At 42.6% G+C, this 18,664-nt stretch overlaps 1 protein-coding gene across 2 annotated transcripts in view; it reads right to left on the reverse strand.

Moving 5' to 3' along the window:
• Nucleotides 1–18,664, reverse strand: part of FAM13A (family with sequence similarity 13 member A) — a 187,625-nt gene that overhangs the window by 151,494 nt on the left and 17,467 nt on the right. Inside the window, exons 4-5 of one of the 2 annotated variants that reach the window (XM_084625336.1) lie at nt 17,150–17,330; nt 2,081–2,240 (exon numbers count right to left, since the gene is read on the reverse strand). The exons of the other annotated variant lie outside the window; for it this stretch is intronic. Of the exons in view, the coding sequence (XP_084481462.1) occupies nt 2,081–2,240; nt 17,150–17,330 (341 nt within the window). The remainder of the gene's footprint in view (nt 1–2,080; nt 2,241–17,149; nt 17,331–18,664) is intronic. 2 annotated transcript variants of the gene reach the window in all.

The following is an 18,664-nucleotide window of genomic DNA, read 5'->3' on the forward strand; positions in this document are numbered from 1 at the left end:
GTCTAAACCAGTGCTGGAGAAACATTTTTTAATTCATTTTCTTCACCTATTTACCCCTCTGTTCCCATCCCCTGGTCTCTTCATGTAGCGTTTCAAAATAAAGGATTCCCACAGAATCGTGTCCCAGTACCCTAGTGTCGCAGCACACACCTAGGAGGAAACAAGGCTAAAAATACACCAAAAAGGGTGGAGGAAAATATATAACATACAGACACAATGATCAGGGGTAGGAGAGACCAGGGCCTGATAGCACAAAGTGGTTATTTTACAACATTTATTTTATTTTTACTATATAAATTTAAATTTGGATTGGGGGCAGAAGGACAAGTTGGGGTTAAAGTATAAGGACAGGAATTGTGGGATGAAGGGAAGAAAGAAGGAGAAGCGAAGAGGCTGGGAAGGGGAGAGATGGGCACTGTGGACTGGGAAGGTGAGGCTGGGCACCTGCAGGACTGCAATGGCAGGAGAGGGAGTTGGATGCAAGGGTAGTACAACCAATGGCAATACAGATAATGATGAACGGGATGGAAATACCCCATGTCCAGATTTCACAGTCCAGGAAATGATGATGTCAGGAGGCTGCAAAGGCTCCGCCCAGCTGCTGCTCTTCTCCATGTGGAATGAGGGTTGGGAGGCCACTGAGACTGGCACCCTAGGATGAACCAACTGGACCCGGCAAAGAGGAGCTGGAAGGCTCTGGCATACCTGCATTTTCAAATTGTAGCCAATGCTTGCTGCACCAGATTGTGTTTTGGTTCATACCCCATGCAACATCAGAGTTTAACGGGATTGCATGAGGGTGTAAATCGGATCAGAATTTGGACCAAAAACTCTTCACTTGTGCAAACACACAGTGGGGTGGGAATAGGTATTGTTTCATATTCTCTGTGTATATATAAAGCCTGCTGCAGTTTCCACGATATGCATCTGAGGAAGTGAGCTGTAGCTCACGAAAGCTTATGCTCTAATAAATTGGTTAGTCTCTAAGGTGCCACAAGTCCTCCTTTTCTTTTTGCGAATACAGACTAACACGGCTGTTACTCTGAAAACTGCAATTATTGTAAATCTCCCACTAGCCAATGGTAGATGGGAATTATTCAATAGCTTTGCAAGAAGAATTGACTTTGCACACAAACCACATGCAAGTTGCTGGACTGTGTGACCCGGAGCAAGTCAATAAATCTGTAAAGTAATTGTATTTTTGTGACAGGGAGCAATGTGCTGCTACCTTCTGCTGATGCATGAGTTTTTGTAATCTGGAACCTCATTGACTTTCTCCTGCATACTGAACTAATTTATTATCATTCCTTTTTTAAGTTCCACTGCGCCATCTAGAATTTATTACACAATCAGCAGGTTTAGGGACACTTGCCAGGATACAAGGAAGGTGACTTTCAGGAATGGCAGAACACACACCGTCAAAGGGCCCATTAAGTAGTTATGCAGCTTTGAGTAAACAGGTTGCTCTTATTCTTTTTGCCCGAGTGTTTGGTTAGATCATACCAAATCGACTGTGAATAACACCAAACATTAGCCACAGGTCTACAATTAATTGCTTCCAGAAGTACAGGTCTTTCCAGGAAGGTGATACTTTCTTTACTGCAAGTTAATGGTGAGGGACTATGATGTTTTAGGTCGGTGCATGACTGAACCTTTGCCAAGGTGGCCCCTGGGCATTATACTCGCTTGTCTTGGACACGGACCTCCGTCACCCCCTCCACCCCACCACTCTTAGATCCACCTTTTTATTTTAACTAAATGAAATTATTAGAGATGTTTCCTGTTTAATCATAGGCACTCGCTATGTTAAATTTAATAGAGAATAAACTTGTTAAATAGAATAAACTCCCAGGGCATCAAAAGGCAAATGGCAGTAGAAAAATGACCTGCTAAAGGACAGAGTCATTAGAAGAGTGAAATAGTGGTAGCAGCATATGAAGGTCAATATCAGAGAAATGTATTATACCAGTATCAATGCCTCCCATCCAGCTTGTGAAGAATTCTACACTGCACCCTGCATGGTCTCACCTGTATCACAGCATTGCATCAAAACTGAAAGGGCAATATTACAGGTACTCACTTTCACTAAAATAATTCTTGCTAGCTCTTCACATGCATGATTTTCATCATCCTTCTTTGTGTGCTCCGGCTCAAACAAGGTATTATAGTTTTCCAGCATTTTGGCCATTATTTTGTTGCAGATTTCCTGTTCCTTCATACCTTCAAATCCAGAAGGCACGCTGCAAAATTGGATGAAACATCAAGCAGAGCATTAGAAGGACTCAAAATACCAGTGTTCTTGGAAATAGCCATCATATTGTAATAGATACTCTTGCTGGTACATAGAAAAAACTCCCTTTACCTGTGAATGGGCTTTCAATGAAAGAAGTTCTAAACATTCAAACTTTGCCTTGGTTACAATTATTGCATTTGTTCTCAATTACTTTGACCCGCTATTAAAAATGTGGTCACACCTTATATTATATGGTACATTTATAAATAATTTAGAAATCGCTAAATAGAGGTTATAAGCATGCTACAGACATGAGCACTATGTTGCATAGATGGTTAAAGTAATTTGTTAACACATTGGACTCAATACATGGCTAATCAATTGTTGTTAAATCAATTAACTGATTAGCAATTAGTCATTTATAACCCCTTAAGCTAGTTATAAGTGGACATTATAAAGTGTGCCAAAATTGCAAACATTTCAAAGAACAGGGGCAACATGTAATCTACTCAATTTAAAAAACAAAAACAAATAAAACTTAGTAAAAAGTAGTTTCAAGCATGACACCTGCCCTTGTATCCCTCTGACAATTTTTGTGGTTTTACAATCATATTTTCTTATTTTTTAAATGTTTTCTCTCTCCTGTTGCCATGCGACAGATCCACACAAACAACAGGGGACCACCTGACTATACTGGTGGAACACTTAAACTGACTATACACAAAAGTGCTATTAAATGTGCAACATAAACACACACACACACATACATTAGAGGCTTAACACCCTGTCTCTGTCACTCCCCTTGCTATCTCAACACTGGGTTCCATGTCAGAGCAGACTGCTCAACAACAGGAAAGTTAACCACACTGCTTAATAACTCCCTCTGCTTCTGCCAGCCTTAATATCAAATTTAAACAGTCCCTTTGAAAATCACAGTCCTTCTTGATACCAAGTAAATGTACCCAGGTGATATCAGACCCCTTTCACCATATCATCACAGAAAATCCAAGTTCCTCTGTTCCTGAAGGACCAAACACATGCCATTGGTCAGTTCCTCCTCATATCTCCCTATCCAATAAGACAACACTAAGTCCGAACCTGTAATAAACTTATCTAGACTTTATTCATTTTAAATGAAAATGTAGCAAGACACAGTTGAACAAGAATATTGGACAGACAGACAAAGACAAACTTCGGTTATTATTTTATAAAACTTCTGATCAAAGTAACAGTCTTATAGGTTCAGCTTCTGAGGCTTATCCCAGCTATGGCAGCCAAGGGTCCTTTACCTGACAGACAAAGTTGTTGCCTCTTAGGATCCAGTCTGGTAAAAAGAATCTTGTTTCCTTCCACTAGTCAGCTTTTACCCCAAACCCCTGCCATATGACCGTTCTGACCCCCTTGCTCACAGATGCAAAAGGTGATGGGAGGAGTCCATGAGGTAATTCTTCGGTGAAGTCATCCTGTGTGGGAGTTCCCCCTTCTTCGTTGTCCCGTAAGCTGTTTGCTACCTATTGTACGGAGACTCAAGGAGTTCCCTCTGGACATGTTGCTTTTTAATGGGCATCAACTGACCCGTCTCTCCTCTAAGTGGTGTACCAAAACTCAGCAATGACTTGTTATCATGAAATCTGTCCCAGACATATGAGAGTTATACAACATACATGTATAGATATTACTCTTAACAGGAGAAATACAGAGATGAGCATGAGTATTAAAGTCATCCATTCACCAGCATTTAGGAAAGTCCAAACACTACATATTTTACTGTGATTTTAATCACTTAAATTGAATAACGTTCCACCAGCGTTAAGCCTGAGAGACTCTCAGTTGATACGTAGGCCTAGAGTTGGCCTAAGCCTTCAGCTTCACAATCTCTCTGATTGGTTTTAGACCTGGTCTACACTACTAAGTGATGCTGACAAAAGCTGCCTTGCATTGCCCTAGTTGTGCATGAGTCTACACTTAAATTTGCCTCCCACTGATGTAAGTGGCCCATTACACGAGCACAGTAACACCATCTCCATGAGCGGCGTTGCAATCTTTAGTAGTCACCAGTTCATTTCATATACAGGATGTGAGGTGACAGAACAGACATATGATAATTACCACTGAAACCCAGTTGTGCAACAGAAACTCAACAAGTGGGGAAAATATACAAAATAATCCTAGATATGTAATAGCCCACAAAATACACCAGAGGAATGTCACACCTGCAAATATTTTCATGTTATTTAGGAACATGACTGGGTGCAATTTTGGTGTTATTATCCTATGTCTAACATTAATAATTTGAAGTAGTACTTATAATTCAAATTATTAATATTAGACATAGGATAATCTAGTAGTGTGCTAGATTTCTATTGGATCAATTATTTTCATTCTCATTGGTTATCGCATTACTTCAGCTATCCACTGAAGTAACACTCTACCAACATTCCAGACATTTTATTTACATACACACACAATTTTACAATGCAGTTCTACTCTTAACAGCATCTGTTTGCTCCTTTCATGCATTCAGAGTCATATCCGCCAATGATAGTGACAAAAATAAAGTTTTTACTGCACTTTACTCCTGCTCCTCCTTCAGAGTTGATAGAGCTAAGAGAGAATGAGCTGAAATCTATTTCATTTTCATGCATCAACAGATCCAATCACTGGCACTTCTGCGCCACAACCAAAAGATCACTGAGGGCATCATGCAATAACAACAGAGTTGTAAGTCCAACCACAGGTGTATCCAGGGGCCTCGTTTGCCCTGTCTTGTAACAGAGGCCTTGAACCTTTTTAGTGGTGATGATGCAGATAATGGAAATAGAACATGACTCTCAGATTGCAGGGTGAGTCTGAAGAGCTGAAAATTAGAAAAGTAAACATTTCTTTACTTGTAACCTGAGCCTTTTTAACCTAGAGATCAGTAAGAGGCAACAAACAAACCCCACAAAGTTACTTTTCAGGAATTGTTTTTTCCCCCCACAAAACCTTATTACTGCCTTTAAGGCCAAGATCAGGGGTCTCAAACTCGCAGGGCTTCTGCGGCCCACAAACCTCCCCAATGTGGCCCGTGGGGCTCCAGCAGTTTTGGGGCCCCACCTCCCTTGGCCCCACCTGCCACCCCAGGCGTGTCTCCCCCGGGTGATTTACAATGGCCCGGGGCCCCAGCAGCGCAGCGGAGCTGAGTGGCGTCTGCCTGCTCGCTCCACGTGTCTGCCAGGGCAGGGCTGTGCCTCCTCACGCTGCCCCATCCCCGAGCGCCCGTGCGGCCAATGGGAAGCTGCAGGGGTGGTGTCTGGGGGCAGCAGCGCACCAAGGCACCCTGGCCCGCCCCGCCTTGGAGCCCCAGGTAAGCGCCGCACCCCCGACCCTATCCCAGAGCCTGCACCCCCTCCCCACACACCCCCTCCCACCCTCAAACTCCTTCCCAAGCCTGCACCCCTCCCCCCTCCTTGAGCCTGCAACCCTACCCCCTCCTCCTGCACCCCCACTCCCTGACCCACCCCAGAGCCTGCACCCAGCACCCAAACTCCATCCCAGAGCCTGCACCTCAGACCCCTCCCCCAGCCAAACTCCCTCCCAGAGCCCAACCTCTCACCCCTTCTGCACCCAAACTCCCTCCCGGAGCCTGCACTCCAATTCCCTACCCCAGACCTCCTACTCTCTCTCCCAGAGCCTTAGGCAAGTGGGGGGGGCAGAGTTTTGGGGGGGCGGGTTCTGGGTGGCATGAGTGGCATTATTGGCCTGCTGGGAGGATTTGAGGACTGGCATTGGCCCTACGGTAAATTGAGTTTGAGACCCCTGGCTTAGATTGTCTAGTTTGGATCAGGTGAGGAGTGAAAATTACACTGGTAGTGGGTTCTAACCACACACAAGGGGCAGCCTGTAGTCAGAGGCAGTAGCCCAGGTCTACAATAACAGGCATCTTACAGGTCAACGAGTGAGCAATAAGGTGCAAACTTTAATCTCCAGCCAGTAATATTCATCCCTCACAAACAATAAATCCACTCACAGAATTTAAACAAATAAACAAAAAACTAACACCTCCACTTAGATGATAATGCTAAAATGCTAGATTGCTGGGGATTAGAACTAACTCTGGAATGCTTTAGAAGTGATAAATCTTCAGACTTTGCCTCGGGTTACGTTGTTCTCACCCATGGTCTACAACAGGACTGGCCATACCGTTTCTGTGTCAGAACTTCTTGTGCTATAGGAACTCCCCAAAGAGGGCAAACACTGGGCCTGATCTAAAGTCTACCGAGGTCCATGGGAATCTTTCCTCTGACTTCAGTGGGTTTTTGACTCAGTCCCATTTTGCTCAAGAACAGCTTTTCCAGAACTCACTTAGCACCTTACAGGATTATAGTATTGTAACTAATAATTAGATGCCAACAACTATGTTATGGCAACTTAATCATTTATACAGGAAAGAAGTCAGACAATATTAAAAGTTAAGGCCCTCAGAGTAACATTACCTCCTCCACGTTACTCCAACTGTGTATTAAAATGTAACTGTAACTGCCTAATTAACAATAAAGAGCTATTACATAGATATGTGAAATAGGAATGATTTGACACTCTTTTGAGAACCTTCTTTTATTTTCTGATATTTTCCATGTTGCAGTTTACTGCCTTAACATGGCATTGAAATAAGGAAATTAAATGCAAAAAACTTGGTATTTTTGTGAACGGGAAAAAGAAACAAATGGGACTCCCTAAAACTCCCCCCACTCACATTAATTATTCCTACTTCTCCTCTCCTCCTACTCACATCGGTTCAACTTTGCAACCAGTCCAGAAACAGAGTCCTTTAGATCCCTGCCCTGTGAGCTCTGCCCATTCCAATGAATGCTCCAGTAGCATCACGGAGAAGGAGTGGCTTCAGAAGCTCCCCTCACACCTCACTGATGAGCCCTTCAATGGGGAGCTGAAACAATGCCTACTCCTACTCTGCTGAACATGATCACTGGGGACCAGAGGAGTGAGCTGCTGTAGCTGCGGCAGTACTAAAGTCCTGACTAGCACTGGGTCTAGTAAGAGAAGGGAAATCATACCCTTTGGTCACATCTTTGTGGAGAATACAAGGGACAAATCAACACCACTTCTTCCCAAGCAGCACCAGAGATTAATTCCAGGCCAACCCCTAGCAAGGCAGGACAAATGTTCAGAAATCTCCTCATGCCTGACTGTGACATAATGATGTTTATATGTAGGCCTGGCTCTAATGCTGGCCCACACACAGGATATGTGGCCTTGCACTACTGCCTGATAACTTTTCTTTTTAGCTCAAGAGGTAAGGGCCTGTGTTTTGGAGCTGTAGGACCAGAATTTTACTCTTGGCTGGGTGATTTTATCAACTAACCCATGTCTGTAGTGTTTGGATTTCATTATAACAAGGCTTCCTTAGGCTCTGCAAAAGTCTTAGAAATTCCCTACTCATCATGCTCACAAGCAAATATTTCAACTCGTCATTTTTTTTTTAAACTCAGAATTTTCTTCCTTCACAGCTGACAATAACTATTCCTCACTGAGGACTAGGTATGTGCCACATCTGAATTTTTTGTCTAAGTGATTTTGAGCTACCAGTCAGCAAAAAAAAAAAAAAAAAAAAAAAAAAAAGGTATTTATATATTTTAGTTAAAAAATATATTTCCTTCATTCTTCAGTAGCTCAAAAATGGCTTAAATTGCTTTCTTCAAACCCAAAATTAAAAAATAATATCTGGAGTGAGCTCCTACAGAGTTTCACCTCAAAGGGAAAGTTCTTCAAAAAGGTTTCAACCAGTGTCAATAGCACTGTACATTACAGAAGTTATATTCCAAGCTTAATTTGTGATAGTGACTATTACAGCAATTATGTATGCGTGTTTTGAGGTGTATTTTTTAATGAATACCCTGGCTCCAAATGTACAGTCCAGGTGTGTAGAGCTCATTGCAGGCGCAGGGTCAGTGGGGGCTGAGACAAAATGGAACCAAAGAGAGCCTGAAAGGCACTTCGGGCCAATGCTGCAAGTTAAACAACAATTCTAGTTTTAAAGATTCAGTCCCTCTACTTTCATTCTAATAGTCTGTGTGCTATGTCTGTATGCGTTACATGTCACCAGCAGCCAAAATAGGTACAATTCAAATGAATAACCCCTGTTGAAATTTAGGTCGCTTTTTTAACTTTTGCAAATTAAGCAATAAACCAAAAGCACAGTTTGGATCCTTGGATTTCATACAGCAAATATGCCCAGCAAACAGCCCTTGCACAGAATCAATATATTCCATGCTGGAATCCCAAGAAATACTTGACACATTATAGAGGGGGAAAACAAATCTAAGTCTCAGCCATTACAAATATTAAAATCCCATTTTGGTGTTTTTTTTTTTTTTTTTTTTAAACCACACAGAGATTTTATTCTTCCAAACAGTAAACAGAAGTTGAAAAGCACATTTGGTTCATAGCGTACTATTACAGTTATACTGTGGTCTATTTCCACACCTTTTCTTCCTTTTCCTCGCATTCTTCAGACACAGTGATGCAAGGGGGAGGGATAGCTCAGTGGTTTGAGCATTGGCCTGCTAAACCCAGGGTTGTGAGTTCAATCCTTGAGGGGGCCATTTAGGGATCTGGGGCAAAAATTGGGGATTGATCCTGCTTTGAGCAGGGGGTTGGACTAGATGACCTCCTGAGGTCCCTTCCAACCCTGATATTCTATGATTCTAAGAGTAAATCAGAGACAATTTACCGGTACTTAAAATGCACACACACTGGCGTTTGTACACTGGCAGACTACAAGAGGGTATAATGATTTAGCTGTGGGTGAAATAGTTATCTAGGGCAAATAAGTGAAGCAGAAGTGCAGTCTGTGCAATGGTGCAATTCACTGTTGGCCTAAAACCCCATAGCCAGGTTTGGAGTGCAAGAGAATTGGTGGGAACAGAAAACAAAAGGTGCATGCAAACAGGAGAATATGCACCCTCTCTGAAAGTTTCATTCATGCGCCAGAGCCTGGTTCCAAGAGATTACGAGTCAAACTACTGTTTGGCCATGACTTCAACCCTATTCCTAGCAGGGCATCTGTCAATGTCCAAATTTACCTGCCCAAGCAAAAGAACATGTCTCACTAAAAAAAGAAAAGAAACTCAAAGGGATGGCTTTTTCTTGACAGGAGGCTACATGTGCAGCCCCACATGATCATCTGTGAGTGGGTTTCAAGTAGGCTGCAAATTTATTAGTTGCAGATACATAAACAGAGTTGCACAAAGTACTACACCATATAGGTTTGATTAAGAGGACACAGTTGGGGGGGACCGTTACTCAGAACCCACAGTAATCCTCCATATGAAATATTTCAGATATTCAAAGGGCCAGATCCGGAAAAAATTACTCAGCACAAGTAATCCTCCTGAAACCAAACATGTGCATACCTTTGTAGGGGTGAACCAATAGCTACTGGACTAAAACAGCCAATATTTGTTGTGCATTTGATCTGTGTAAATTTCCTCTATTCCCTGTTATAAAATGTGTAAGATGGGTTATAAAATCCAGAGGCGTCAAAATCCATGTACGTACAAAATTCTTCTGAAGAATTATCACCATCCTCTGGAAAGCGTTCTCCAGCTACCACACTACCATCAACAAAAAAGAAAGACACAAGGGACGAGAAAAGGGCACAATGCCTATTTATGGAAACCAGCTGCAAAACAACAACAACATCAGAAAGAAAAATGTTCTTGCCCATCACAATAAGAAGCCTTCACCTGAGGCAATTAAACTTATTTTGTCATCACAAAAGGGCAAATATCCAGCAAGCAGAAAAAGCAACGCCGTTTAATACTGTGCTTTAAAATAGCATCCATCTGCTTTTAAAGGCACTCACAATTTGCACTATTTTAAATTTCATCACTGTGGCTGCTTTGTCTTTCCTGATGATCCACCACATCATCATTCCATAAAGGAGCTTTCCTACAGACCTTCATCACCAATTTACAGATTTAAGTAATACAAATGCAGAATAAAGTAATAAGCAGAAAAAAAAATCAGAAGATATAAAAGAAAAACATGTTTTTTAGCTGTGATTTCAAGAAACAATTATACAGGACCACAGTTTACCAGCGCTGGCAGAGGAAGGTATAAAATTACACCTTCCTAAAGAGCTATGTTTCCAGAATAGAAGCTGTTTGGTTTGAAGAGCTTACAAATGTTTCTCTGTGATCTGTCAAGCTTCCAAACTCCTTGAATAAGGCTATTTGGTTTACACAGTTTACAAACTCCACAGACTATGGAGTTTACAAAATGTTTTGTGACGCTTATAAACAAGGTGGAGTTTTAACGGCTAAATCTATCCTTTCAAAATTACAGGGGAGGAGCATACAGCTTATAAACCATGGTAAGCGCACCTTTCAGATGTGGGACATTTTCTATGGCAATCAGTTGCAGTTGACGGGAGTCTGGAGACAACACCCCAAAATAAGGATCCCTCATACTGTGCCAACTCAATTCACTTTGACACTTTATTTTTGATCAGAGCAGCAGCAACAACCAGTGAAAGCCACTGTGGTTAATTAAAAAGTCATGTTTTGTTTAATGAATTGTTGGGAGACACATGAAATGTCCCAACATGGTGTTAGGGGCACTGGGCTGTCTTTCAGGTGACACATAAAACTACAGTCAGGACCACATGTGCTCTTTGGGATCCTATGGAAACAGGAGCATTAGCCCCACCATTTCAGCCATATTCCAATTAGCGATATCATAATGGGCCTGAACCAAATGGAAGACACCCATTGGCTTAAGTGGGGTTTGGATCAGGCCCACTCTGCCTACAAATTCTTCCATCAGTTTCAGCTAGCTGAAGTATTTTTCTTTGTTTCCTGTCCAAAATTGTTATGTCGGTTGTGAGCACTAAAAGTAATAGCTGTCACATTCAATCCTAGAGATGAACTCCACTGAGGAACAGAAAGATTCCTATATCCAGCTTGAAAAGTTGTTTGGATGTCCTTCCAGATGCCAAGTTCTACATAACTACAAGGTTTTATTGTTATTAATTTGTAGACTATGACACGAACACTAGGCCACCACCAGCCCCGATATTCAAGGCTAGATGCTGCCCTTGGCTACATTTTATTTTATAAACAAATTATTAGTTTGTTGTGCAAGGTCTCTCTCTTTGTTTCAGCTGGGCACATCTTTCTACAGGTTCTCTCTGCACCATTTACACTGGATTGTAACACTTTGCAACAATTTGTGACAGTTCACAAATACATGCAGCAACTGCGTTCCAAAGGAGAAAAGGAAGTCAAACAAGTACATTACATTGTTCTGCCTGAGTGTTTTTGCCAGCATTTAATTTACTAATAAAAATGGATCTCCATGTTGCTGACATTGGGAGCCTTGTTCATTGTTTAACAATTTAATGGGGTGGGTTTTTTTTTTATAAAGCTATTACTCTAGACTCATTTACCATGCAATCAAACTCAAATAAGGAAATGTTTCTGTAAAATAATCCATAAAACAATCAAGGCCTTAAATTGTTAGTCGAGGAACAGGTTCTGAAACAATCACCAACTAATCGACACCACCAGAAATCACTTTAGCATTCACTGACCTCTCTCTTAATCAATACTGGGAAATTAACAGTCGTCAGTGAGCACTGTAAATGTGTCAACAGGCAGCCTTTTAATGTTGTAACAGAAAAGGAGGAGTGAGAGGGGGAAATTGTCATGCAGTAACATCAAAAAATATTCATGATTGACCTAATAATTATTTACACACCAGTATCACATTTCTGGTATTTGTTAATTTTTAGCAGCATAAACTTTGGGGCAGTTTTGCAATTTTTCATGCTTTAATTGCTATTTCTATTCTCCTAGTTCATGTCAGAACGCAATTTTGTCTTTTGCCCTGTGGGGGCTAGAACTTCTAGCATGCTGCTAGTTTGCCTCTGTCTTTACATGAAGAAATTAAGAAAAAGTCAAGGGTTTGGGCATGAAAATCCCCACCACTTCAAACAGCTGCTGCAATGTACCAATTATAATGTAGGATTGATAGAAATGGAAGACATGTGTGAGGATCTAGGAGAGTATTACAAACAACAGTATTCAAATCAGAGCTACAAAAATAAATCCCTTATTATCCTAATTCAAAAGACACCCTTACTAAATATTTCACTTTGGACTATACTGGAATTGGAATTAGTGGTTAGGATTTACTGAACTCTTCCTTCCAGCTCCACTTCTCAGTGGAAAAATCAGCATGTCTGCAACGCTTCGCTTTTGCCCACACTCAGGAATAGTCTTATTCAGCAATAGATATGGCTGCATCAATGCTGACCCCTAAGCATAGACAAAGGCATGCAAGGGTTTGCACAGACCAGGCTCATGGAGGTTTATCCCTTCTCATAATCGGGGTAAAACCTGATTAGCTCAATCACTGCAAAACTCGGTTTGCCCTTGTCTACTCTTATGGGTCAGTCCCAGCACAGCTCCATCAACTGCTTAATCGGAGGAATTTCCGATTGCAGACAAGGCCTTGTGGGAGAGCAGGAAACCTGCATTTTTATTATATTTTTCTTGGCTCCACAATGGCACGTGGGATGGCCTTATCCAAATAAAAACAGACATACACTGGAGCGACCACACCATACCCTCCTGTGGAAATACCTACTGGAGGTGTACAAAGGATCTAGGTGATTCCAAGAAGCTCACCTACGGAGTTCCCGTCTAATGCATCTCCCATGAAGGGAAGAATTTCCTAATCCCCAGAGATCCTTGTGTTGGCAAGATGCTCTACCTCTATGCATGGTCAGCTCCTGCCTGCTCCTCCTCTCCCCTCCCTTCACCCCCACAGGAGCATGCCACCATTCACCACCCACCCAGTTCTTACACAAAATTCCCTTTTCTAACTGGCATGCAGGCATGGACCATTCCAGCAGCACTCACTTGGGTATGAATATCGACTCTGTTGTCAGAAGGCTTTGCAGAGTAGAATGCCACTGAGTGCGGCTGCATCCCGGCTCCATCTCTGCACCACAGCCCCTGTAGAAGACCTTCCACGAACCCTCTCCCTCACAAGTAGGGGAGGCCTGATCAGGAGTATGGAGCTCAGGAGATGATTGGGCAAGCTAAGCTAAAGAAGAAGGGAAGTCTCAGAGGAAAATATCCAATTGCTAACTACGCTCCACTCCACAGATCAGACAAGGAAATTTTCCTGTACTATTTCCAAGCAATGTAACCGGCATCACTAGACAACTTATATCAACACTTACAGTTGGATACATGAGCTTCTCCCTCTCAACACAAACCTCTCTGTGGGGGAGAAAAGAACCAACAATATTGTTCATCTACTTCAGAGTGAGATAGGTTTGTTCAGGACAGAAACCCTGGGGTGACGCACAGTGTACTGTTAGCCAGAGAATCCTGCATCCCTTACAGGTGACCATCCATGAGCCGACATTTAGCGCTTCCTGAGATCAAGAACAGGACACATCTGGGCGCCTCTGGTACTGGATGCAAAGAAGGGAGGGAAGAGCAGCGTGAGGACAGAGCCTTGGTCCTACATTCCCCTTCCATGCTAGCCAGGAGAGCTGAACAGGATGTCATACCACTGAGTTGCAGTTTCACGCACTTACACAACCAGAAAACTGGGCTGAAGAAATCTGAATTATTGCTCATGGTTTAAAGCCTCTCTCTCTCCTCACTATAGCGTATAATTACCTATTACCAGCAGATCCCTGAACAACTGAGGACCGTTCCTTCAATGACACCATGCTGCTAGAAGAATGGGTCTGATGATATGTTTAAAAGAATTTTCTTGGGTTGAAAATAAATGTGGACTTATTAGAATAAGAATCTACATCTCTTCTCTCTGACATGTCTCGATCTTGTAAAGATATAGCAGCCAACTGTCAAAAGCTAAGAAGAAAAATAAGCCAACGGGGACCGGCACCTGCATGTCTTCCCTTTGGGAGATTACCATCAGTGGTGAATACCAGACATTTTTCTTAAACCAGAGTATTGTTTAATTTTAGCAGCTGGAACAAAGCATAAAGACCAACACGTTTATAGGCGTGCCTGTCTTATCCAAGCCTCACCACCCTTTGGCAGGGGGCCAGGGAGGTTTTGATTCTTCAGACCCTCCAGTGGAGCATGTCTCTTATCAATTTGTTTCCAAGGGACAGTTTCCTGACAATGACTCCCCTGCCCAAGAGAGGGACTATTGAACTGTTTAGTGTCCTTCTGAGTGTTTGGATCCCAGCCGTGGCAAAACAAGGCTTATTACTCTGCTAGTACTTCCCAGTTAATAGCTCAGGCAGGAGGCTGCTCATCTGGGACCATTGTGTTGCCTTCCTGTTAGTTTCCTATCAGGCCTGCTATTAAACTAAACCAGCATACGTATAAAACATTCTACTAACCCAGTACAGTCATACTGCTACCATCCCCAACACTGGGTAACATACAGTATTTGTAAATGAATACAGATCAGCCCCACGACCTTCTCAGTCACTGCGACCTTAAAACAACAGTAACTAGGCATAGGGGCTTTATCTTTTCTGTGTGGAGAACTACACTGACCTGGTATTTTGATCTTTTCTTTTTTTCACTTGAGAAATAGTGACTAAAAAGGTGGAAACACACAGAATCCTGGCACTTCACTTTCCTGGGCATCAACACTCACTTTTCCTTTGTCTCTAGATTCTGACCATTGCCAACAACAGTGACAGAGCTCTAGTACAGACCAGACAGCAGCACTGTAACCACCCGGTCCTTCAACCCTGTCAGAGCAGGTCTAAAACGCCAGCAGCTACCAGGCTACCATCTATGCTAGCACTCCCCATTGCTATCATGGTGTAGCTGGCAGCAATGATGGAGAATTTTAGGCAAAATAAATCTAACCTACATGAGCCCAAAGGCATCCCCGTCTGCCTGTGTCCAGGCACAGCCTCAGCTCGAGCGTACCAAATACTTAGGTTTGAAATCCACTGATCTGCTTTTCTTTGGAAGTTTTCCATTTCCACCTGTGGGTCGTGCCACCTTTTCCTTCCCTTCTCATCAAAATACATCATTCCACCTAGCTCTGTTGGACAGAAACGTCATCTTGAGAGTCATTCATTAAGAAAATGAATGAGGAGTTGGAGGCTACAATGCAGAATTTCACTTTCTTCTTGTAAAGCGTTTTGTTCTGCTTTGGTAAAAAATTAACTTCTCTGCTTACTCACTGATGAGCAAGACCACAGATTCCAAGGACAAAAAGAAGCCCAAGAACATATTTTTTAATATTTAATGCCCTGCATAGCTGCTGTGACACCCATTTCTGGTGCTGGGTGGCAGCAGCCTTCCTGTCCTGCGAAGCTTTGAGATTTCAGATGTTTCCCCCATTGCACATCAAGGAAAAAACCAAGACCTTTCAACATTTTTTTTAAACCAAAAAAAAAAAAAAAAAAACCAAACAAAACCAAAGACACACCCAACCCAAACTAGCCAACAGGCTGGTGTTTCAAGACAGACACTTGAAACTAGGTCTCTCATAACCCAGGCAAATGCCCGGGCCCCTGGGCATTTAACTATTCTTGTGTTCAACCAGAAATTCCATCCTGGACCTCAGAAACTTTCCCCAACGAAAATTTCATCAAAACTTGCCCATTTCCAGGAAAAGTTTTGGTTTCAACAAAGCAGCATTTTCCAATGCAAATCTTCAGTCACACAATTAGGGGGTTGGACTAGATGACCTTCTGGGGTCCCTTCCAACCCTGATATTCTATGATTCTATGAATTCATGACCATTTCTACCCCGGGGTGTAACAGCTGGTAAATGTTGGCTTTTTAACGGTGACCTACATATGTGACTCTGTATACACCAATCTTTGCAATCCTGTGGTACTGAGTTTGTTTTTTCTGATTCCAGTGATGGAGACTAACAACACAATAAAATTTACAATATTATTATCTGTAATTTTCAGGTTTATTTATGGACTCTTCAACCTCAAAGGAAACCAAAAACACCATGTCCCCACCACCAACAGGCTGGTTAAAGTTTCAAACGACAATAATTTGACACTTCTGGTAGCACGGACTACTAGAATACTCATCACTTAATGCAGTGAGGTTATCTAAAATAATCATTACTTCAACAACCACCTGGGATTTTGAAGCATGGAGGTTAATGGCTGTAAAAACAAGTGAGTAGGAAGAAACTCTGCATCTCTGCGCAGGGCCCTACTATCTGAAACTCCATCACAATGAACTCCAAACTTCACATTAGCACTGGAGGAGTCCATTACATCCTTGCCTCCAGAAAGGAGGAGGAGGAGTCTGGACCAGAAGGAAGCAGTCAGTAGAACCAGTGAATCTAGTGTCAAATCCCACTCCCTCTTTCTCTGCAGAGTCCCATCCCCTCCAGATAGGTCTCTGGGTCCTCTAGGAGCACAGCTCCTGTCAGCGCCACAGTGCCATTGGATCTGGATCACACACTCCTGAATCAAGAGGATTTGCATGTCTCACTACCTGGAAGCATGGAGCAGGCAGCATCCAGCAGCTGCCCTGTGATGCTCTCTTCCCTAACTGCCCCCTCTCTAGATGTTGTGCAGAGAAGCCACCCTGGCGTGTGGCAGAAAAGGAAGAAAGCTGTGTAGATGCAACTTTCTTCCTTCTACAAATTTGGGGGATTTTCTGCTCCATTTTTCTCCTGTCTACACCACCTAACAAACTGCTTAAAAAAAGTGTTTCAAAATGCCAACAAACTCCCTCCTCATGCCCCGAAAGGACAACCAAACCCCAAATGTTACCTCTAAAGCCTGCATCCATTGTTCAGGGAATTTATAAGATCAACTGAAATGGTGAGGAATTCTGAGCTGCGTCTCTTGCCACCTGCTTCAAAACGTGCTCAGCTGAAGTGAAAGAAAGGGGAAGAAAAAAAAAACCCCCATGAACTTACTGAAAACAAGTTGGTCCAAAAACGGTGGCCAAATTGAAAATGTTCATTCTGTTTGCCGTGTGATGCTCAGCTACTCGGGTCAAGAACCGGCACAGGTACTTCAGCAGGCAATAGTTGGCATCAGGCAGCTCTTTTATTAGTTCTTTCAAGTTGTTCTCCTTCTCAGCATTGTTTCTAGTGTCTGGGAAGAAAAGGGGGAGAAAGAACATGGTTTCTGAGCTCGATCTTTCCTCACCTCCAATTTATTGATGGACATTAACTAAACTAATTAAATGATCAGGATCAGATTCTTTTGTAAGGGCTGGTCTACACACAAACTTGCACTGAAATAACTAGATTGCAAACTGATGCAAGCTTGTTTGTAGACCAGCCCGTATTTACATAGGATTAAATCCAGATTAATGCAAATTAAACTCAGTGCAGTTATACCTGTGTGACAAACCTCTGCCCACAAATCCTGCCTCAAAACACACTTTTACCATTCAAGTATCAGAAGGGTAGCCATGTTAGTCTGGATCTGTAAAAACGGCAAAGAGTCCTGTGGCACCTTATAGACTAACAGACGTATCGGAGCATAAGCTTTTGTGGGTGAATAGCCACTTCATCAGATGCATGTAATGGAAATTTCCAGAGGCAGGTATAAATATGCAAGCAAGAATCAGGCTAGGGATAACGAGGTTAGTTCAATCAGGGAGGATGAGGTCCTCTTCAAACAGTTGAGGTGTGAACACCAAGGGAGGAGAAACTGCTTTTGTAGTTGGCTAGCCAGTCAGTGTCTTTGTTTAATCCTGAGCTGATGGTGTCAAATTTGAAAATGAACTGAAGCTCAACAGTTTTTCTTTGAAGTCTGGTCCTGAAGTTTTTTTGCTGCAGGATGGCTACCTTTCAATCTGCTATTGTGAGTCCAGGGAGGTTGAAGTGTTCTCCTCCCAGGTTTTTGTATATTGCCATTCCTAATATTTGATTTGTGTCCATTTACCCTTTTACGTAGGAATTGTCCAGTTTGGCCGATGTACATAGCAGAGCGGCACTGCTGGCACATGATGGCGTATATTACATTGGTGGACGTGCAGGTGAATGAACCGGTGATGGTGTGGCTGATCTGGTTTGGTCCTGTGACGGTGTCACTGGTGTAGACACCTGAAGCATATTCTCATCAGCAACTACACACAGCACCATAGTAACTCTAACTCAGGAACCAATCCATACAACAAACCTCGATGCCAACTCTGCCCACATATCTACACCAGGAACACCACCACAGGACCTAACCAGATCAGCCACACCATCACCGGTTCATAAGGGCTTTTTTTGTGTGGGGGAGGGGGCTACGATTCCCCTTTCCCTGCTCTCCCTCTATACTTGACCTATCTTCTCCCCTTGCTTCTTCCACTAGTCACAAACTCTCTCTCTTTGTACCATACCTCTCTAATTTATCCGATTGCTTTCTCCCACTCAGCCATTCCATGGGCTCTTTCCCAGTCTCAGAGGATGGCTCTTGGATCTTGCAATGTG

The sequence above is a fragment of the Lepidochelys olivacea genome, assembly GCF_965140295.1.
Source record: "Lepidochelys olivacea isolate rLepOli2 genome assembly, chromosome: 4".
Classification (NCBI taxonomy): Eukaryota; Metazoa; Chordata; order Testudines; family Cheloniidae; genus Lepidochelys; species Lepidochelys olivacea.